At 39.1% G+C, this 24,471-nt stretch overlaps 1 protein-coding gene across 1 annotated transcript in view; it reads right to left on the bottom strand.

Moving 5' to 3' along the window:
* The window catches only part of DNAH11 (dynein axonemal heavy chain 11), a 355,953-nt gene that overhangs the window by 200,795 nt on the left and 130,687 nt on the right, over positions 1-24,471 (bottom strand). The window contains exons 35-42 of the mRNA XM_052639247.1: positions 24,090-24,206; positions 19,387-19,525; positions 14,867-14,959; positions 13,412-13,606; positions 12,498-12,575; positions 9,430-9,566; positions 6,782-6,932; positions 6,172-6,320 (exon numbers count right to left, since the gene is read on the bottom strand). Coding sequence (XP_052495207.1) covers positions 6,172-6,320; positions 6,782-6,932; positions 9,430-9,566; positions 12,498-12,575; positions 13,412-13,606; positions 14,867-14,959; positions 19,387-19,525; positions 24,090-24,206 — 1,059 coding nt within the window. The remainder of the gene's footprint in view (positions 1-6,171; positions 6,321-6,781; positions 6,933-9,429; positions 9,567-12,497; positions 12,576-13,411; positions 13,607-14,866; positions 14,960-19,386; positions 19,526-24,089; positions 24,207-24,471) is intronic.

Genomic DNA, 24,471 nt, shown 5'->3' with positions numbered 1-24,471 from the left:
ACTTTCAGATAATTCAGCAAAAATAAAAGTAGACAATTTTTGTCTCTGCCTTTGAGAGGGAGTGTATATGTACAGCCAAAGATAAAGCAAATTGGGTAAAACTGTAAAAATTGATAACTGTAGGAAAAGACTGCATGGTTATACAATGTATTACCTACCACCTTTTAAGCTTTTAAAATATTTTTTAACACTTTCAAATTAAAAAGTTGGAGGGAAACTGAGACCTGAGGTACTGGTTTTGGAAATTACATTAATGATAATATTGATCTCAGAGATAATTACGGATTAAATGAGTCAATAAATGTAAAGCTATCATTTTTTAATATTATGACATTAAAGTAAGGTAGCAAAGTATCCGATAATATGGTGTAAAAAAATACCCCTCCCCATTGAAATAGTCACTTTTTCATAGTACACTGAAACTTTCTGGCAGTAGGAGGTAAAAATGTAAAAATATCCTGTACAGAAGATGTCCACTATTATGGATAATGACCTGGATGGACCCTTTAGTCACACAAAGGAAAATGAAAATCTACCCATTGATTTAATTAGAACCAAACCTCCATTAAAACAAAATCTAATGGTAAAGAGGGGTTTAACTTTCTCAAGAATGCAAATCAGGTGACTCTTCTGCCATGCTATGATCTCTAACTTACTAGATGAAAGTCCTTCTTTAACTGGGGATTTAGACAGCCTCTGTTAGCACAAACTCCGTATGTTACTGAGACAATTACAGAGACCTTGGGAACCGTGAGATTTACTACTGAAATCAGACCACACCAGTGGGGGTGAGGGGTCTCATGAATGAAATGGGGTACCAGGACTGCCTCTGCTCTCTGCGTGGCAAGGTCAAGGGACACTGAAGCTTCTCCTTCATCTAGCTCCCAATCAACAGAAATGTCCTAGGAGCCAGTCAAAATCCTAGCTGGAGAAAGCAGCTGTTAGTCCAAGAAGGACTCTCCATCTTAGACTTTAAAAATCAGTCCTTCCCCTAGCTTCACAGAAACCTGGGTATGGCTCTACTTAACTGCTGAGTCAGAGGATGAGACTTTCAGTAAACAAATCAGGACACAGAAAAGTAGCCTGGAGAAGTGCATGAGTCAGGAGTCTGGCAGGAACAGAAGTCATCCTTGAGTCAGGATAATAGAGAAGGATCAATAAAAGGACTATTGGGAAAGGAAAGGGCTACTAGAACCTGGAAGTAAAGAATCTCACGGAGAGATTTAAGAAGAGCTTCTCAGGTGGCTCAGTGGGTAAAGAATCCGCCTGCAACGCAGGAGATACAGAAGACACTGGTGCCATCCCTGGGTTGGGAAGATCCCCTGCAGGAAGGCATGGCAACCCACTCTAATATTCTTGCCTGGAGGATCCCACGGACAGAGGGGCCTGGCGGGCTACAGTCTATAGGGCTGCAAAGAGTCGGACACGACTGAACACGCACGCACACTGATGAAGGGCAGTCATCCTGTTGTAGTCCTACGGGGAGGGAGCCGGAGGAATGAAGAGACCTCACTCTCCTTTCTCCCCCTCATTTCCTGTCAGCGCTCCCCACTGGCCAAACCAACCGGAAGCCAGAGGGCAAGGAACGTACTGATGTGGTCCACACAGGACAGCCACTGGGTGCACAGAGCAGGGTGGAGGGGTAAAGAGAAGATAACCGACACAGAAGCATGCCATCACCAGCACTGTTCACGTGCAGAGCGTAGGTGTTTCCACAGCACAGAGTGGGAATATGAGAGAAGGTACCAAGGGACCACCAGAATAAATGATGAGAAGTGTCAGCATCTGAGAAGTAAGCAAGTGGGCACAATTAACTTGTTCTAAATCAAAGCATCTCTGCTGTTCACATATGCATATTATATACATATATACACACACATATATGCTCACTAAATGATATACTAATACCTAAGTGCTCCATGTGAGCTTTTATTATTTACTCACTTAGTCAACAAATGTATGTTTTTACATGTGCAAGGCATGAACAAGGTAATGTCCAACTAAAAATGACAACTGCGTAAAGATGCTATCTTAGATTAGCCTAATTAATTAGCAATAAATTTAATCACTAATATTTTCCTCAAATAGTCAAATACAATTTTAGCTTTTTTTAACATCTAAGATTAATAGTTCCGTTCAGTTGCTCAGTCATGTCTGATGCTTTGTGAGCCATGGACTGCAGCACGATGAGCTTCCCTGTCCATCACCAACTCCGGAAGCTTGCTCAAACTCCTGTCCATCAAGTTGGTGATGACATCCAACCATCTCATCCTCTGTCTCCCCTTCTCCTCCTGCCTTCAATCTTTCCAAGTATCAGGGTCTTTTCCATAGAGGTGCTGAGGAGACGACCCACAAACTGCAGAACAATTATACCAAAGAAATTCTTGCACTGTTAAGAAAGTTCTTGGACCAACAACAGATTTCCCAACATGGGAATCCAGCAAAGGGGATGGAGTATCCCCAGGGAATTTGACTTTGGAGGCCAGTGGGATTGGATTACAGAACTTCCACAGGACTAGAGAAACAGACTCTTCGAGGGTAGAAACAAAACCTTGTACGCACCAGAAGAAAGGACCAGTGTCCCCACAACAGACTGAGTCAGACTTGCCTGTGAGTGTTCAGGAGTCTCTGGTGGAGGTGCGGGTCAACAGCTTGGCCTCAGGCCAAACAACACAGAGGGAACACAGCCCCGCCCATCAACAGAAAATTGGATTAAAGATTTACTGAGCATGGCCCAAACACCCTCTTCCAACAACACAAGAGAAGACTTTACACATGAAATGGTCAACAGATGGTCAACACTGAAATCAGACTGATTATATTCTTTGCAGCCAAAGGTGGAGAAGCTCCATACAATCAGCAAAAACAAGACCAGGAACTGACTGTGGCTCAGATCATGAACTCCTTATTGCAAAATTCAGATTTAAATTGAAGACAGTAGAGAAAACCACTAGACCATTCAGGTATGACCTAAATCAAATTCCCTACAATTATACAGTGGAAGTAAGAAATAGATTTAAGGGACTAGATCTGATAAGACAGAGGGCCTGATGAACTATGGATGGAGGTTCATGACACTGTACAGGAGACAGGGATCAAGACCATCCCCAAGAAAAAGAAATGCAAGAAAGCAAAATGGCTGTCTGAGGAGGCCTTACAAATAGCTGAGAAAAGAAGAAAAGTGAAAAGCAAAGGAGAAAAGGAAAGATATACCCATTTGAATGCAGAGTTTCAAAGAACAGCAAGGAGAGATAAGGAAGTCTTCCTCACTGATCAATGCAAAGAAATAGAGGAAAATAATAGAATGAGAAAGACTAGAGATCTCTTCAAGAAAATTAGAGATACCAAGGGATCATTTCATGCAGGGATGGGCTCAATAAAGGACAGGAAATGGACCTAACAGAAGCAGAAGATATTAAGAAGAGGCAGGAAGAACTATACAAAAAGATTATCAAGACCTGGATAATCATGATGGTGTGATCACTCACCTAGAGTCAGACATCCTGGAATGTGAAGTCAAGTGAGCCTTAGAAAGCATCACTACAAACAAAGCTAGAGGAGGTGATGGAATTCCAGTGGAACTATTTCAAATCCTGAAAGATGATGCTGTGAAAGTGCTGCACTCGATATGCCAACAAATTTGGAAAACTCAGCAGTGGCCACAGGACTGGAAAAGGTCAGTTTTCATTCCAATCCCAAAGAAAGGCAATGCCAAAGAATGCTCAAACTACCACACAACTGCACTCATCTCACACTCTAGTAAAGAAATGCCCAAAATTCTCCAAGCCAGGCTTCAACAATATGTGAACTATGAACTTCCAGATGTTCAAGCTGGATTTAGAAAAGGCAGAATAATGAGAGTTCAAACTGCCAACATCCGTTGGATCATCGAAAAAGCAAGAGAGTTCCAGAAAAACATCTATTTCTGCTTCATTGACTATGCCAAAGCCTTTGACTGTGTGGATCACAACAAACTGTGGAAAATTCTGAGAGAGATGGGAATACCAGACCACCTGACCTGCCTTCTGAGAAATCTGTTTGCAGGTCAGGAAGCAACAGTTAGAACTGGACATGGAACAACAGACTGGTTCCAAATAGGAAAAGGAGTATGTCAAGGCTGTATATTGTCACCCTGCTTATTTAACTTATATGCAGAGTACATCATGAGAAACGCTGGGCTGGAAGAAGCACAAGCTGGACTCAAGATTGCTGGGAGAAATAGCAATAACCTGAGATATGCAGATGATACCACCCTTATGGCAGAAAGTGAAGAAGAACTAAAGAACCTCTTGATGAAAGTGAAGCAGGAGAGTGAAAAGTTGGCTTAAAGCTCAACATTCAGAAAACGAAGATCATGGCATCCGGTCCCATCACTTCATGGGAAATAGATGGGCAAACAGCAGCTGACTTTATTTCTGGGGGGGGCTCCAAAATCACTGCAGATGGTGTCTACTACCATGAAATTAAAAGATGCTTACTCCTTGGAAGAAAAGTTATGACCAACCTAGATAGCATATTAAAAAGCAGAGACGTTACTTTGCCAACAAAGGCCTATCTAGTCAAGGCTATGGTTTTTGCAGCAGTCATGTGTGGATGTGAGAGCTGGACTATAAAGAAAGCTGAGTGCTGAAGAATTGATGCTTTTGAACTGTGGTGTTGGAGAAGACTCTTGAGAGTCCCTTGGACTGCAAGGAGATCCAACCAGTCCATCCTAAAGGAGATCAGTCGTAGGTGTTCATTGGAAGGAGTGATGTTGAAGCTGAAATGCCAGTATTTTGGCCACCTGATGAGAAGAACTGACTCATTTGAAAAGATCCTGATGCTGGGAAAGATTGAAAATGGGAGGAGAAATGGACGACAGAGGATGAGGTGGTTGAATGGTATCACTGACTCAATGGACGTGAGTTTGGGTAAACTCCAGGAGTTGGTGATGGACAGGGAGGCCTGGCGTGGTGCAGGCCATGGGATTGCAAAGAGTCGGACATGACTGAGCGACTAAACTGAACTGAGCATGGCCCTGCCCATCAGAACAAGACCTAGTTTCCCCCACAGTCAGTTTCTTCCATCAGGAAGCTTCCATAAGCCTCTTATGGAAAACAGAATGAAAACCACAGTCACAGAAAATGAACCAAACTGATCACATGGACCACAGCCTTGTCCAACTCCATGAAGCTATGAGCCATATCACAGTGATTCAACTCTATGCCCAAACACTAATGCCAAAGAAGGTGAAGTTGAATGATTCTATGAAGATTAATAAAAAGTTCACAAAACAACAAAAAACCCCAACAGTTAGATTAAAAAACAGGCAAAGGGCTGAAATGGTCACATCTCTGAAGAAAATATACAAATGGCCAATGAACACATGAAAAGATGTTCAACATGATTAATCATTAGAGAAATGAGTCAAAATTGGAATGAGATTCCATTTCACACCTGTTAAGATGTTTCTACTATAAAATATAGAGAAAACAAGTGGTGGTGGTGGGGTCACGCAGAAAGTGGAACTCCAGTGGACTAGTGACGGGAATGGAAAACGGTGCAGCCATAGCGGAAGATAGTATAGTGGGACGTCAGAAAATCTGTATGATCTCTAGCCATTCTGCTTGTGTGGGTATATATCAAAAACAACTGAAAGCTGGGACTCAAAGAGATTATGCCCATGTTCACAGAAGCATTATTTGCAACAGTCAAAAGGCTGAAGCAGCCCTAGTGTCTACAGAAGGATGAATGGATGAACAGTATGAGACATATATATATACATATATATATTCCATTGGGTATATATTCCATTCAGCCTTAAAAAGACAGGAAATTCTGGCACCGGCTGTAACATGAACAAACTTTGAAGACATTTTACTAAGTGAAATAAGCCCATCAGAAGAAGACAATTATTATATGGTTCAATTTATAAGAAGTACCTAGAGTATTCAAATTCATAGAGATAGACAGTAGAAAGGAGCTGGGGATGCTGGGAGGGGTACTGTTTAGTGACTGTGGGGTTTCATTTTGGGAAGATGAAAAAGGTTCTGGAGACTGATGGTGATGATGGTTGTACTACAACGTGAATGTACTCAATGCCACTGAACTCTATACTTAAAAACGGTTAAACTGGTAAATTTGACATTATGTATATCTTAGCACAATTAAAAAAAAAAAAGCCATACTCACGGATTCCAGCCTAAATCTTGTGGGTTCACATATAGAATACCAGCTCTGGAAACAGTAGCTGGGGTTGCAGTCCTCAAGTGATGAATCTCAAAGAGCAGCTTCATGGAGGGAGTCAGAGCTACGCGCTCATTGCTGGCCAATGTCAGCACCTGGACAGGGCAGCACAGCACAGAAGTGGCCGTCTCATTAGGGAGCAAAGGCAAGGCTGCTAACTTTTCACAACAGCAAGAAGTCCTCCCCCGTCCCCGTCCCCAGGAGAAGTGCCAAAGGCTACATACGAGCTCAGTGCCCAAGTCAGAAATGATCACTGCCCGCGTTAGAAAGGCAGTCTGAATAAAGATATCAGTTCATCCCCAGGGGAGCTCACTGACCCCCTAGGAACAAACTCATCAACATGCACTTACTCATGCCAACTTTTAAACAACTATGGTAATTATCTAAATTTAAGACTTTTGTTTTAACAGTTGATTACATGAAAAGGCCTGAATACCATAAAAAATAAACTTTATTTAGAATCTGAAATATCACAGTTTTAAATTGTCCTATTGAAACTCATGCAAGTATAAAGATCTCAGACCTGCAATTTATGATAAACAGCATTTCAGTTCACCTTGTTATCATCCATGACAGTGTTCAGTGATTCAATCCACATGGGATCGATATCACCATCCAGGACTATCCATTTTGGTCCATCATGCCTAAGATTTGCTTGTTCTCGCAGAATGGATGAAAACAGACCTGTAAGTTGAGAGTAAACAATCCTAATGTACAATGGGGTTGATTGCTGTTCATTTCTAAAATAAATTTGTGTTAATTGTATTGGAAGTTCTTTTATTCAGTAAGTAAGTTTGCACCCTATTCAGGTGGGCAAACAGCAGTGCTTTTTGAGCCATACCTGGGCTCTCGAGATCACTGGGCAAGTTTCACTTCCATGAGAAGGTTGCTTAACATCTCATACTAAGCAACCCCAAAGATCAAATAAAGTGCATCCCTTGAAGAATATTTGTGGAGATGGCAAACAGATGGGGAAACAGTGGAAGCAGTGTCAGACTTTATTTTGGGGGGCTCCAAAATCACTGCAGATGGTGACTGCAGCCATGAAATTAAAAGACACTTACTCCTTGGAAGGAAAGTTATGACCAACCTAGACAGTATATTAAAAAGCAGAGACGTTACTTTGTCAACAAAGGTCCATCTAGTCAAGGCTATGGTTTTTCCAGTGGTCATGTATGGATGGGAGAGTTGGACTATAAAGAAAGCTGAGTGCGGAAGAACTGATACTTTTGAACTGTGATGTTGGAGAAGACTCTTGAGAGTCCCTTGGACTGCAAGGAGATCCAACCAGTCCATCCTAAAGGAGATCAGTCCTGGGTGTTCTTTGGAAGGACTGATGCTAAGGCTGAAACTCCAATACTTTGGCCACCTCACGCAAAGAGTTGACTCATTTGAAAAGACCCTGATGCTGGTAAAGATTGAGGGCAGGAGGAGAAGGGGACGACAGAGGATGAGATGGCTGGATGGCATCACTGACTCGATGGACGTGAGTTTGAGTGAACTCCAGGAGTTGGTGATGGACAGGGAGGCCTGGTGTGCTGCGGTTCATGGGGTCACAAAGAGTCGGACACTACTGAGCGACTGAACTGACTGACTGACTGACAGCAGGTGATATACATGAAACTCAGAAGTTATACAAGTGAAAACAGTATCCTTTTTTTTTTCATGCACATATATTCAGTATCTATTTTGAGCCAAATATTAGCTTATTCCACCTTTATCAGTTTTTCTATAACATTATTCAAGAGAAATTATAAACTACTCAGAAATGTGATACATTTCTTTGAGAAATTCATTCATTGGCATTGAAAGACTTTATTATCTCACAAGATGTAAAGATAAAACATTTTAAATTCACAGTCTTTCTTGCTATGTATGTTACATGGCATTTTAATAGCTTCTGAGTGTTCAAAACTCAAGTATATAATGCTACAGTGGGAAAAAAAAACTGTATTGAGACACGTATGTGGAAGGTTTGGTTTCCTGTGAAGTATCTTGTGCAAAGAAAAGTGACAGTCAAAACAGAACCTGCCATCATAATTCACAAAAATGTCAGCGACGTTTCTAATGGACAATAATTTGAAAGGCTTCCACATATTTTCAGGGTAAACAAATTATTATTCACTTCCTGCCAGAGTCTTAAAAAAAAAAGCTAGAAAGCTTAAGAGAGTACATTTTGATTGTCCCACAATTAAGGAAGCAGTGTGTACATATCTGGAAGGATAATGATGAAGTCAGTTTCTTTGGTAGGGTCATCAGGAAGGTCTTCCTTGATGCGATATGTGACCCGACATTCCAGTAACGTAAGGGAGCACGCCATGCCAGCATCTCCACGGGTGCAGACAGTGGGGACACCAAGTGAAAAGGCCCATGATGGGAAGATGCTTGGCAATCTGGCACAAGAGCAAGGAGGCCTGAGCATATGTGCAAGTAAAAGGCAGAGACCAAGAAATGAGGTCAGAGATGGGGAAGGGATACATCACAGAGAACCCTGTAGGCTTCGGATAAAGGCTGGATCCTAATGCTGAGGAAACACACTGGAAACTTCAAGCAGAGAAGTAACATTTTGAAGAGCCTCTGTCTACTGCATGGAAAATGAGTTTCTTGGAGACCCATGACGTGTGACCCACTGTTGGTGGTCAGGACTCATGGAGAAGCTGCAGAGGTGAGAAGTGCTGGAATGAACACACATGTTAAAGGTAAAGCCTATAGAATTTGCTGTGAGGTTGAATGTATGGTGGGAAAGAACTCAAGAATGATGACAAGGTTAGTGCATTTATGGAAATGAGAATGTAAGAACTTAGCTTAACAAAACAAAGGAATCTTGTCTGCAAAAATGGTTTCAGGACAAGAAACATGTTCCAAGGACTTTGGAACTTAGTCAGTGTCTTGCATCAGGTACTGCATAAATACTTCTTGAAGCATTTGTGTTGACTTTTCTGGTTTACAGGGAGTGCTGACATAAATAATGGGGGATAAAATACACAGCTTTGTGCATGAACCTGCTGAATGCTAATCAACCACTTATTCAAATCTGGGTTTAATTTATAGGTTATAAATGCTGTTGTGAGCTGCTCTATTTCCAATAATGCCAACCCATAAACATTAAATCTACAGCCATGACTAAAATTGGCTTGAACTAAGAAATGATTTTCTGGATTAAAAAAAAATTTTTTTTTAGCACTTCAAAAGGGGAAATACTACTTGCCGTCTTTCCATTCTCGAGTAGCATGATGTATGAAACCGAAGAGTTCATCTGTTGTCACAGCTTTGGGGTTTAAGTCATTCCAAATGGGTTTCTGTTTCATGTTAACATATGTTCGGTTTAATGTTCTCAAAATCTAGGCGAGAAAAGGAAAAAAGCTAAGAAAACTAATACTAATGTAAGCCAAATGAAAAGCAAAAGATTTCTGAAGGGCTTTCCTTATGCATTATATGCTCCTATATATTCTGAGTGCACTGAGAATGGGAAAACATTTACATGTGTATATTTTCATTCCCATCTTGAAAACTTTAATCCTACAATCCGTGAGGATCAGTTCACCTGATTCTTTCAACAGTGTAGACTAGAGAAAGTCACCACCAACTGAGATTTTTAACCAGGTGTGCAAAGTAAAGGCCTGTATATGTTACTCCTATGCATGATGTTAACATCTACTCTGTCTATATTATTTAGATGGTTCTTAAAATTTAGCCTGCATCCAAAGTGCATAAAAGGTATTAAAGCAGACTAACAGACCCAGTCTCAGAGTTTCTAATTTAGTAGGTCTCAGGTAGGACTGATTTGAGTTCTAACAAGGTCCGAGGTGATGCCTATGATGTTTGTCTAGCTGTACTGTGAGAACTGGTGACCGAGAGCAGTAAGTTCTCAACAGGAGACTCTCTTGACCTGAGGGAGGAGGACCTGCTGCTGGGCATCTTGTGGGCAGAGGCCAGGGATGCTGCTCAATATTCTGCAATTACAGGCCGGCCCCCAGGACAATGACTTAGCAGATCCAAATGTCAATGGTGCTGAAGCTGAGAAACTCTGATCTAGGTAATTGAGGAAAAGAAGCGTTGAGGCTAGGAATTCACAGAATAGATGCTTAATGCCGTTTTGCTGTTCAATCGCTCAGTGTCCGACTCTTTTCAACCCCATGGTCTGCAGTATGCCAGGCTTTCCTGTCCTTCACTATCTCCTGGAGTTTGCTCACTTTCATGTCCATTGACTCAGTCACGCTATCCAACTTCCCCATCCTCTGTCATCCCCTTCTCCTCCAGCTTTCAATCATTCCCAGCATCAGGGTCTTTTCCAGTCAGTCGGCTCTCTGTATCGGGTGGTCAAAGTAGTGAAGCTTCAGCTTCAGCATTTCAGTCTTTTCAATGAATATTCAGGGTTGATTTCCTTTAGGATGGACTGGTTGGATCTCCTTGCAGTCCAAGGGACTCTCAAGAGTCTTCTCCAACACCACAGTTCAAAAGCATTAATTCTTCGCTGCTCAGCCTTCTTTATGGTCCAACTCTCACATCCATACATGACTATTGGAAAAACCATAGCTTTGACTATACGGACCTTTGTTGGCAAACTGATGTCTCTGCTTTTTAATATGCCTAGGTTTGTCATAGTGTTCCTTCCAAGGAGCAAGCCTCTTTTAATTTCATGGCTGCAGTCACTGTCCACAGTGATTTTGGAAACCAAGAAAATAAAATCTGCACTTAATACATATAACCCATGGATGGAGGAGCCTGGTGGGCTGCAGTCCATGGGGTCGCTAAGAGTCGGACACAACTGAGCAACTTCACTTTCACTTTTCACTTTCATGCACTGGAGAAGGAAATGGCAACCCACTCCAGTGTTCTTGCCTGGAGAATCCCAGGGATGGGGGAGCCTGGTGGGCTGCCGTCTCTGGGGTCGCACAGAGTCAGACACGACTGAAGTGACTTAACAGTAATACATATCTGTTTAATGAACTGATGCCTTAACCCAAATATCGACCCAACTATCCTTTTTTGCTTTCTCTGAAAAGCCATGGCTTTTATTTTAGATATTATCATCCTTATGTCCTCACAGGGGTTTAAAGGACTGACAAACAATTGGCAAATACTTCAGAATACTATGTTGCTAAATAATACGGCCCCAAGCTTTGGTGCTCTAGTTCTATCAGCTTAAGTAAAGGTTGAATAGAACAGAAACAGAATCAGCGAAGCCTGGAGGAAAGAAACTGAATGTCTTAGGAATATTAAGCTTCTATTTTTAGAAACCATTAATCTACTGAAAATGATAGAATTTAACTTTATCCTTCCTCTCACCATAGCCCATATCTGAAACTTACTCTAACAAAATAATTACAGGTCTATCAGTTAGTTATCTACTTTAATATTTCCATTATTACATTTTTCACTAGAAAAAGCCCTATACCGCGCCTCCCTTTACAAGTGTACACTTTGAGTCTGATCTAAACATTGGCAAGTTCTATAGACATCCACGCCCTGAAGTCTCATGTGCGCACTACACTTATTTTTAGTCACCGGTTACTAAATGTGTTTCTACCCAAGCACCCTCAATTAAAACACATGCAGTTCTGCCTATACCGTCTGCCAAGCAAGGAAAGTATGTTTTCAGGACCGTCAGTAAGAGCAAACAAAATCAAGCAGTGAACTAAAAACGGGGATAATAACAGCCATGGATGCTCATCATTGTACAGATAAATCACACATCATGCACCCAGCACAGCGTGTAACAGGTGCCTCAAAAACGCGGCTTTTGCTTCTCCATTGCTTTTCAAGTTTTGCTTTGGCCCTATAGAGAATGATATTGAAGAAAAGTATTTGGGCTTTTCTCAGTGATATGGGAAAGAGAAACTAGGATAACTTGGAAAATATCAGAAAATAGTTTTGACAAATGTGGGTAGGGCAAAACCAATCTTGTAATCTGGGTATCTTATTCTAGAGTCTCTCAATATGTTTACTTTGGATAAAAGAATTCAGGTATACTACTGAAAGATGCATAAGACAGGAGGGCATACATCTCAATGTGTGAATAGGATGCTATCTCACGTGGAAAGCCCAGTCTTCCTTTATTTACTTTCCTGAGTGCAGTGTTCTACCAATTCCTCTCTCCTCGTCCTCATTATAAAGAAAAAGAGTGTCAACTGATCAGAGAGCAATATTAGAGTCTCAGATTCTAACCTCAAATTATGAGCAAATTCACTGAGGGGAACTCTCAAGTAGGACTGAGTGTAGGCCCCACTCTTATGCCAGTTTTGTTCAAAGCTCACAGGTGTTTACCATACCTTACTCTTCCCTGTGCCTGCATTTCCAACGACGAAGACAGAGTGTCGCACAGCCAACAGCTCCTCCAGCTGAACAACCTACAGACCGAACAAGCAGACACTAGTTTCTTTAAAAAAAAAAATCTATCCATTTTTGCCCAGTGCTTTCCTTAACAACTCAAGCCAGACCCCACCAGCAGCATTATATTCAGGGAAAATTCAGAGATAACAAGTGCGAAGTATAGTTTCTCCTGGATGTCCCAGTGCACAATATGGGGATGAGAATGAAGAACAACCATTAGTTACTGAGTCACGGGCTCAGACAGAAGTGAAGTACAGAAGTACTTGGTACATGGCAGGAGTGAGTCTCAAAATTAGTAACACTCATGAACTGTGACCAGAAACAGTATATGGCCAATATCATCTATAACTAATCACATATCCTCCGAAGCATCTAAAACAGATGCCCTTTATGTATTTTAACACTCATGTATATTCACTATATCCCAAATGAGGAAGCATATGCACAAGCCTTTGAGAAGTCAGATGATGTCATACCTATGGACATTTCTCCCCGCTTACAAACATGTGCTAATGATTTCATTACTTCCACCCTTTCTTAAGGTGGAGACAAAAGATAGCAAAATTAATTTTTGCTGCACATCAGCAAGGAGTTTTATAAACTAATGAAAAGTCTGTTCATATTGAAAACCATGACTTAATCATATCTGTATATGTTCACCTTCTCACAAATGGGATGATATTTATATTTACTTTAGTAAAGACTTCCACATTAGAATGCTGTAAGTGTGCATCAAGAGCATCTTAAGGTCAGTGGAATATGTAAGGTGATGTTTTGGCTGAGTATCCCATCACTGCAGTTATGGGCACTGAATATCCCAAGGGCTGCCATGACAAGGGAACTCTCCTTTCACCTTGAGGATGAAGCTTTCCTCAGGCTGCAGGCGCAGCTCCACAGTGGACTGCCTGACCATCCGTTCAAAGTGGGGTGCTCTCCTCCGGGGCACATCCAGGGATGGAAACAGGTCACCAATGAGGCCCAAAAACACAGAGGTGTCATCAGTCACTATTTTAGGCATATTGAAGTCCCTTAATGCTCTCATGAGTACCTAGAAAGGAAGACAGAAAACTTTTCATAAAAAAGCTGATACAAGGTCTAACAGCTAAAGATGTTATTTTTAATTTTCATATCTACATCATGAGATAGATCCTGTTCTCTAGTAGAATGGCATTCTATCTACAGGGAGGGTAACTGCTTAAAAGGTCACATATCAGAACAGGAGAGAACTCTGCTGATACCATGGGTAACCTCAGACTAAAGCCAGCCAAAGGGCCCTGTCCCTTCCTTGACAATGTCTGGATCTTAAGACAAGGTCTGAGGTGCTTCTCTCTGTAATCCTCAAACTCCAGGATATAAATTCACCAGTCCCATCAGATCATTTTGTTCAAAATACTCTGAAAATCTCAGAATGATCAATTCCACCCATTTTCAGCTTGGGTTTTTCTTCTGTATTGGTTGAAAAACAAAGAAGGCTTTAGATATTAAAAGCAGTGATATGAACATCAGGATGACTTTCACACAAAGAGGTAAGTGTCCCAACAAAAATAAAAATATAGCAAGAAATAGCAAGAAAACAAATGACAGTCTTGACCCAATCATGAATTGTGACTGAGAGGAAGAGAAAGATTAGAGAAAAAGAAGTAGAAATTTATATGAGAAATATCCCTTAACATGAAAAGAAACTAAAAGGAATAGACCTTTTTTTCAAAATTGCAAGCCATACTGAATCTACACAAAGGCTGTATATTAATTACCCTCACTACTTGTTTAATAGAGAAAAGTGCACAATGTGGATGTTATTGTTTTTCCCCATGAAGGAGACTGGAACATCCCCTTGTTTCTCTAAATAACTGGTTAAATTTCATTGGTGTCGGGCAAGCATCCTTCCTGTTGCTTTCTTCCTGTCCATCCCATGAAATGAACATACTTTCTTCCATTAGATTATGTCTTCATTGACATTTTTAGGATTAATATCCCAACTCAATCAGATTTTCTAAATGCTCCTCAGAGAAAATCAAACAGTGATTACTGAATTATTTATGACTGTCCAAATACTTTTTGTGGCTGATATTTCAAAAGCACTTATAAAATCACATTTCCTTTCACATATTCATATCCTTTTACTCAAAAATACGTGTGGTCTTGTATAACGTAAGAGATGTCAGTCCTTAAAATATCCTGTATTAAAAATAGATGTGATCCTTTTTTAAAGTTGTGATATGTATAACCCACCATCCATACATACACTTTTCTTTGTACGAAGCCATTTAGTTATTCACTCAACAAAATCATATTAGCACTGCAGTACCTGATCTTCAGGTCTATTTTTATCTCCTCGTTTCAGAGAGCCAGCTACAACCAAGACAGATTTAATAGCACGAAGTCCCCAATCATAATGATCCTAAAATCAAAACACAAATACATTCTTTCAAAAATTTTATGAGGGACTCAGATTTCCATTCCAGAAGGAAGAGCTTAAGGCTATAAGAATTCACTTACGCACGTATCTTGACAATGTAAAGTAATATTTTTCTCCCCTCCTTGACACTTAAAAAATCATGTCCCTTCACTGTCCTGTTTCTTTTGCCTGATTCTCTGCCTCTGTCAGCAGATCTCTTCTTTCCACGGTGTTTAGTTGCAGTATTTGCCCAAGGCTCCACCTGCCTGCCTCCCTCTGTTCTCTCAATAAACTTGCCAACTCAGGGGTACAATTACTCCCACGTTTTACCTCCAACCACAAGCACGCTCCTCTCGCCCACCTGGAGCCCTGCTATTCTATCTCCTCCTGGCCCTGGATCTCTAATCTCCCTCTTTACTCTCTCTCTACAAAAAAATTTATTGGACTACAGTTGATTTGCAATGTTGTGTTAGTTTCAAGCATACAGCAGAATGAGTCAGTTATACGCATGCATGCATCTGCTCTTTTGAAGACTATTTTCCCATATAGATCATTACCGAATATGGAGTAGAGTTTCCTGTGTGTGCTTATTCAGTGGCTCAGTGGTAAAGAACCCACCTGCAGTGCAGAAGACACAGGTTTGATCCCTGTGTGGGGAAGATCCTCTGGAGAAGGAAATAGCAACTCACTCCGGTGGAAAATCCCATGGACAGAGGAGCCTGGTGAGCTACTCTCCATGGGGTCACAAAGAGTTGGACATGACTTAGCAATTAAATAACAGCAACATACAGCAGGTCCTTATTAGTTACCTATTTTATACATAGTAGCATATATATGTCAACCCCAGTCTTCCAATTCATCCATCTGGCCACCTTACTCCCTGGTAACCGTAAGTTTGTTTTCTACATCTGTAACTTTATTTCTATTTTAAGTTAAGTTATATCGATTTTAAGATAAGTTTATTTGAACCCTTTTTAAGATTCCACATATAAGTGATATCATATGATGTTACCTGCAGGTAAAGAGTGGAGGAGGGATAAACTGGGAGATTGAGATTGACATACACACTACTGTATATAAAACAGATAACTAATAAGGACCTACTGTACAGCCCAGAGAACTCTACACAATACTCTGTAATGGCCTATATAGGAAAGGAATCTAAAAAAGAATGGATATAACAGATTGGCTTTGCTGTACACCTGAAACTAACACAACACTGTAAACCAACTTTACCCCAATAGAGTATTTTTAAAATACATTCAATGATTAAACCGATACCGCTTTGAAACTTTTACATTATCTCTGCCCAAGATTTCTTCACAGGCTCTGAGCTGCTGGAGCACAGACCCTCTGATGCTTTTTTGCCTTCTAGGCCCTAGCGTGGTGCACTGCACAAAGCAGGGACCTCGGGAAAGACATTCTGCTTCAACTGAGAGGTTGTTTATAAATGGCCTTCTATCTACAACCACACAGAAACAGCCCTTCTCTCTAATGTCTCCTGGCTATGCCTGAGGGAAAGGCATTTAACCTCTCCAAGTCTTACTATCATCATCTATGGAAAGGCAGATGGAAGTATTCACCCACTTTACAAGGTTGTTGGGAATAAAACAGTTATAGCCTTGTGAGCAGTGGAGCAACACATGTAAGTATAAATATGCCCTTCAATCCATTAGTAGATAATAAAATCAATGTAGTGGGTCTCAACCATCATTTGTGTTGGTATTAAAATAGAAAATAATGCAATGGAAAATACCACAGTGCACTGCAAACAGTAACGGTAAGAAGCGCTTGGTGAAGATTTCCGTTTCGGTTGTTATCTGGGTGCGTGTGTGTGCGCACATGTGTGTATACTGAGTCTCAATAGAAAAAAGTATTTTTTACTGTGGGTCACAGCAAAAATCATTTCAAAGCCATTGATATAGAAAGAACTAGGGCTTGAGGAGGGAAAGAAGAGGGAAGAACCAACATTTGGAGGTCACAGAGACTGGGGAGGGAGTAAGTCACTGCAGTAAAACTATTAAAGAAGAGAATGTATGAAAGATACTAGTACTCCACAGCAGTACTATTTACAATAACAAATGCAGGAAGCAGACTGACTATCCACGGACAGAAGAATGGATAAAGAAGATGTGTACGTGCATTTACATAATGGAATACTTTGGCAATAAAGTAATGGAATAATGCCATTGGCAGCAACATGTATGGTCTTTGAGATTATCATACTAAGTGAAGTCACTCAAAGAAAAACAAATCTCACAGGATGTCACTTACATGTTGAATCTAAAATATGACAAAAATGAGCTTATTTATAAAGCAGAAACAGACTCACAGACATAGAAAAACAAACTTACAGTTACCCAAAGGGAAAGGGGTGGAGGGAGAAGTAAGAAATAGGAGCTGAGATTAGCAGACACAAATTACTATATATCAAATAGATAAACAACAAAGTCCTACTGTAGCACAGAGAACTATAATCAACATCCTTTAATAACCTATAATGGAAAAAAATATGAAAAAGATTACATAGACACGTGTGTATGCTTGTGTGTATAACTGACTCACTTCTGTACCACAGTAACTCAACACTGTAAATCAACTATATTTCATCAACACTGTAAATCAACTATATTTCAATTTTTTTTAAAGGTGACTTGATGACATGCCTAAATATTTCAACAGTGCAAACAACTGTTAAAATAATCTTCATCATTTTCATTATGTTATTCCTTTAGTCAAAAATATCCACTGATTTTTCTAAAATCTATTCCTACAGCTTAGAAAACTATCAGGATTGTGTCCCTAACTCAGCTTCTGTCCTGGATGAATTTCTTCCCCCTCATTTCCTCCCTGAGGCTTCTCTGAGTTGAAAAATTCTTTCCTTGCCTGTTCTGCCTTTACTCCCAACATCTTCCTCCTCTAATCTTGGCTGCTCGTGTCCAAGAAAGGATTAGAAAGGACTGAATTCAAATCATGTTCCCACCACTTATTACTCATGAGCTTCAGAGAGGTAACTGACTCAGTTTCCTCATCTGTAAAATGGAATGAATAAGACTAAGCTCATAGTGTTTTCATCAAGATAATAAAGATAATACATGGTCCCTGTTCCATAAATACCGATTCCTTTTTTCTTGAAAGTATGACACGTTTTCTCATCCTCCATTTCTTTCTAAATTTTATGTCATGTATACTAAATCTCCTAAATAGATCTTTTTAAGACAGAAATCTGAGTGTTTCATTTGTTCTGTGTTTATCCCCTTCATCATCAGCAGCAATAAATTTATTACTTGAATACAGTAAATGCTCACTAAATGTTTAAGTATGGTACTGGGAATGCAATATGGTTGTGACTACATGTATCCTGGATCCAGTAACACTGCTTTCTTCTGATGTTTTTCCATTATAAAATTAAAATGGTTTCATTGAAAAAAAATATATATCATCGTAAACAATAAGGAAAAATTCTAAAATACAATCTTGTTACCCAGAAACAAATATTAAAAGTCACAATGTATTTCCAATCACTTTATACATAAAACACACAATATAACATATAAAACACACTCAAATTATAGATCACATCTACAGTTTGGTATACTGCTTCACTTCATATAACAGTTATCAACATTTTCCACATGCATTTGCCTCTCAGAATTTAAATTTCATCCCAACAAGGGGTAATTTTAAATGAGTATATCTGGCAGTATAATCAAGTGTATGGCTGTAACTGTGATATTTTAATACTTACACCCTGGAAAAACTGCAAAATAATGTCACTAGGAATTAACAAAAGGTCACCAAAAGACTGAAGTCAAAGGTGACCACAAAGCTAAATTTAAAAATGGTGATGCTCATATAGATGCCATTTTTTTTGACCCATCAGCAGATTCAATGAAATAGCAAGAAGCTACTGACTGGAGAATAAAGGATAATTAATTTGGCCCATGTCAGAGACTAAGGAATTGCAGAGCAAAAATAAACACAAAAAAGCCAACTCTACCTTCAAAGAAAGAACTACCAACAAAATGAGAAACTCTTTAACACTTCTCGAGGGTTCTTCAGAAAATCAGCCTTCCCTGGGTCTTATGAACACTCCCATCATCTTTCTCCGGAAAATAACATTCCCACCAAGAAAGAGAGGCATCATAAAACTCATATCTAATTATAGCACTGATAACATTTAAAAACAATCACATAGCCCATTGATAAAACTGTATTAAACAAATATAAAACCTTCCAATTTGTCTCAAGTGTTTAATTTTTTTAACATGAGGAACTGTAAAGCATAGATTTTCAAAATTTAAGGGAAAATATCAAATTATTCCTAAACATCTAACTGTAATACGAGTGATAAATGACCCAGCATCCATACTTCAGAAGCTGTTTTAATGGGGTGTAACAACTGGGAAAAAGCACCAAAAGACCCTCACCTGCTTGGACAGGAGCTCCTGGCAGAGTGTGTACAGTGTGATAAATTTGCGGGCTAACGAGCGCGCGTCCACAAAACCCTCAGCAACTAACAGGATTTCACAGATTAGCTCGATGTCTGGGGCCACCATGGCACAGGGTCTACAAAGTAAACATGAAATTTTGTTTTAAAACATGATAAGGAAATACGTACAAATTGCTGAAACCAAGTGATTAATGCATACCCACATTCTAGCCATTCCCAAGCAGGTCACAATTACCTCTGTCAATCACAGCTAATAAGACCCTTCACTTCAACTAAAAAATGCCCAGGAGCTACTGGATACATAGACAAAGGTGGAAAATCTGAAAATGTCAGAAGTACACGTGTAGGAGTTGAAGGGAAACCTGTGAGTACATTCAGTAAACTTCCATTGTAAGTTGTCACTGCAGAAATATAAGTGATGTTTTGTGCTAGAAGTCAGCCTTCAGCTGTGGCCAGTGCTGTGCTGGTAAACAGTTAACAACTGACTCTCCAAAAATGGCACTTGCTGACTTTCAAGCAATCAGTACTTCCACCATGGCTGATTTCATCTACCAACACAGTGTCACTGAACGTGGAGCTGGCACGAAATGAGCTTGCACACCACCGTACACACACAACAGACACAAAGTAACCTAAGAGCGTAAGTGTTAAAATAGAGGAAACTAACTAGGAAATCATGAATTTGGGTGTTTATCATCTTTGTCTTTCACAGATGTTATTTAGTCAAAAGTTCACACAATTTAGCTTTTTATTAGTATCTGTACTGAACAACCACCTCACAAAATTCATGACAAGTTAATCATCCGCTCTTACAAGCTTACACTAGTCATTTCCAACACTGCTTGTGGCCAGCTTGACTAGATTTTTTAAGAAGAAAACTTACCAAAAAATGACTTTCAAATTCCCTTTTTTTAGGGTGGGGGACTTTCAAAAAGTCCTCACAAGACAATTGCCATGAAAAACAACATTTGAAAAAATTCCACTCAACTGAAGTTCAATGCCAAGAAGGAGCCAGAGTAAATAGGTAAACAAGCCTGAATCTTAGACTTTTTAAAGCATATATTTTATGGCTTGTATCCCAGTCACATTTACCCATCTGTTTTTATAAGCATTATTATGGTCTACTGTGCACATGCCTAATTTATCATCCTAAAAACTTCCGAGTCTCTCTGGATCTATGTTATTGACTACTTCTACGTAAAGTAGCCCCACAATTATCCCCACAGTTTCTAAGTAAATACATGACAGAAAAGGCTAGCAAATTTGCTTAACTGGTACTTCCACAAATATTGCCAACTAATACTCAATGAGTATTCTGCGTACCATAAGGGGTGCTACAGCTTTTCTGCACTTTCTCACTTACTTCTCTCAACTGCTCTTGTCTGTACTTTACTGAGTACAAACTAGGGTTCTCAGCAGTACAAGCACACGACTGAGGCCACATGCTGCTTTTCTGCACTTTCTCACTTAATTCTCTCAACTGCTCTTGTCTGTACTTTAGTGAGTGCAAACTAGGGTTCTCAGCAGTACAAGCACACAACTGAGGCCACATGCTGGCTAAGCAGTGGAGCCATGATACTTAAGGCTCAGGCACACTGCCTCCACTCATGAATACTACAGGCATCACCCAATCGTCCTTCACACTTTGCTGAGATCAATACTTGTCCCATACACAACTGATGCTGCACTTATTTAAGCCAAATTCATGAAGACTTCCCAAAATAATTTCCAAATTTTAAGACCCAAATGAAAACCTGTATAAGATGAACTGGAATACAAATGTAAAAAAACTGGAGAGATCTATAATTTTCAAATGGAAATATTCTGCAATTATTACATTTATTTCCAGGACAGTTATTCTCTAGAATTTTTTTTTTCAAGGAAAAAGAGACATTATAAAATTGCTATTGCATTAAATTGCATTATAAAATTGCCGGAGAGAAAGCTATTATATGAGAAAGCAAAGACATTCACTAAAGGGTATTAGAATAACTGAATAATAGGCAAAAGAATTCTGTTTAAATACTCATTTCATGTTACCTACCAAAATAAGACCTTAATAGATAAAGTACATTTAAAAAGTCATACTCTAAAAATTAAAAGAAAATACAAATTAAATATACTTAAACATCTAGATGGATGGACAAGCAAATTTTAAGCTTGATAGAGTCGAAAGAAATCACACTAAAAACTACAGAGGTTCTTCTGTTCTATGTGAAGTAGTATATTATTTTGAACGTAGAGTGTGAACAAAGACACATCTGACAAACATGGAAGAACTTTTAAAAAATAAAACTGATAAGCCTCCAGCTCATCAAGAAAACAAATGGAAATAAGATACAAATTACCCTTATTAGACATGGATGTCAGGACATCACCAGAGATAATAGAGAATATTAGGAACAAATTAATGCCAATAAACTCAACAGTTTAGACAATTCAAGAAAAAAAAAATCTACATCTATTAAAGAAACTGAATTGATCACTAAAACGATTCCAACAAAGAAAAATCTAAGCCCAAGTATATGTAAGGCTTCACTGATTTATTCTATCAAACAGGGGATAAATAATATCAACCCTACAAAACTCTGAAGAAAATAGAGAAGGGAACATATGTCAAGTCAGTCATGGGGTCAGCATTACCTGAGTGCCAAAACCAGATGAAGACATGACAAGAAAGGATGCTACAGACCAACATCCCTCATGGCATTGATTTTAAAATCTTCCAACAAAATAGTGATAAATTGAATCCAATAACACAGATAAAAATAACATCTCCTGAGCAGGTGGAGTTTATCTCAGGGATGCAATGCTGAAGAACTGTGTAGTATCTGAGCAATCAATGAATACAGTTTGACACATCAACAAAAGAGAAGGGAGTCAGATGAAAACTTAAAAAATATATATATATCTAAAAGAAACATAGCGGAAAAAATTTGCAACCTGTGGTGAGTCAAATGGTCTTAACTAGGATATTTCTAAAAACCATGAAACAAATTGAAAATTATATTTCATTGAATTTAAAACTTCTATTTTTAATGGACACCATTAAGAAAATGAAAAAGCAAGTCATAAATGGAGGGGAAAATACTTTCAATGTGTGTATTCAACAAAGAAACTGTATGCAGAATACAGCACTTCGCAAAGAGGGTATGGGAATGGCAGTAAGGTACATGGAAAGATGCTCAGCATCAAGAGCCATCATGGAAATGCAAGGCAAACCCACAGTGATATACCTCCTTCTCTTCATCAGGCTGGTTAAAGCCAAAAAGTCTGATAATAGCAGGTTTTAACAAGAATGTAGAACAAGTGTTCTATATTGATGGTGAGGGTCTAAAATGGTACAGCCATCTTAGAAAACAGATTTGCAGCTTTTAATAAACTCAAACATACACTTGCCATTTGACTTACCAATTCCATTCATAGATATCTACCCCAAAGAAACATGTATTCACACGAAGACTACACATGAATGTTCACAGCAGCTTTATTCATAATTGTCCCAAACTGGAGACATACATCAACCAGAGGCTAGACAGACAAACTGAAGCTATGCCTCTCCAACAGGAGCAAAAAAGAACAAGCTGCTGATGCCCTGGATAACTCTGACAAATCTCCAGATCATACTGTTCAAGGAAAGAAGACGACACAAATAAGTCCATACAGCATGGTTTCATTTACATCAACTCTAGGAAAGACAAATTTAACCTTGAGTCACAGAAAGCACATCAGTGATATGGGGGATCAACTTCAAAGAGAACTTCGAGGGGTGTCGGAAACATCCCACATCTTGACTGCAGGGGTAGTGTTTCCAGCAACTGGATACTTAGGTGGGTGCATTTTATTGCAGAAAACAAAGCTGATTTAAAACATGAGTTAAACAGAATGGGTTCAGATACAACAGCACGGGTGCTCTGACAGACTGCCCTAAGTGTATCAACTGGCAGAGTATGTTTGGAAAGCAGGTTGTCACCATTCACCGAGTAATTCTACATGTAGAAATCTATTCTGGCTAATAAGCTGCAATAAGGATAATGCTCCATGTGAAGGGATGTTTACAGCCTGCTATTTTGTGATCATAAAGAACTGAAAAGAAAAACACAAGCCCTCCATGTCACACAATAGGGAATGGTTAAGAAGATTATGGATGAGCCAAGGGACAGACCATTTTGGAGCTACAAAGAAACGGTATTTCTAAAGAATTTTCAGTAATATGGCAAACTACTTATGTCAACACATTAAATGAGAATTAAATAAAATCATGCCTCATCTAATAACTTAAACTCATAAAACAGGAATTATGAGACTAGAAAAAATATAACAATCATATTTCCAGGTGATAAAATAATTCTTTTCTTTATTCAGTTTCATATTTTCCAAATAGTCTGTACTTTGTGAAAATTATATTCATAATAAAAATCATTATAAATATAATAAGAGCTAGTATTAAATGTTCAATGTACCATGTAACTTTTATATAACAATTTTGAGGTCTGGTTTCGTATTTCACAAGAGTTAATTTATCATGGTGAAAGTTCTCTCTATAAAGGGATCCCAAAAAAACAATAAGGGGTTTTCCATAGAAATTCTTGAGTAAAAACAAATCATTTAACAGTGCAAACCAGCAACGTTAGGTGGCATGAGCGCTCCAGATGCTAAACCACAAAGCGTAACACTTGCCTGAAAAGAGCCTTGAGATTTTCTGGTAATTCAGTTCGACCAGCATATCCTGGGTTCATAGTGATAAATATTCCGACTGATGGCTTCAGTATGATAGCTTCGCCAAGAAATACAAATCTACCAGAAGAAGAATGCTGATGGAATTAAATGTGTTCATTGAATATCAATGCACATTGACAAATGCAAACCACTGCAAAATGCAAATTATTATTAGGAAGCTGTTTATGCTGTGTAATTTTAAAATTCATAAGCATACATATTTTGAATATCTTGAAGCATGTTTATTAAAAATACACTCCCTTCCCCCAAAGGAATTACAAGTATGGCAAATATTCCTTTGTATTTTAGCATGGCCAGTGTGCTAGAATATAAAATGAGGACT

This window comes from Budorcas taxicolor, chromosome 4 (assembly GCF_023091745.1).
Source record: "Budorcas taxicolor isolate Tak-1 chromosome 4, Takin1.1, whole genome shotgun sequence".
In the NCBI taxonomy this organism is placed as follows: domain Eukaryota; kingdom Metazoa; phylum Chordata; class Mammalia; order Artiodactyla; family Bovidae; genus Budorcas; species Budorcas taxicolor.
Note: the sequence above shows the minus strand (reverse complement) of the source record. Positions and strands in the feature narration are given on the sequence as shown.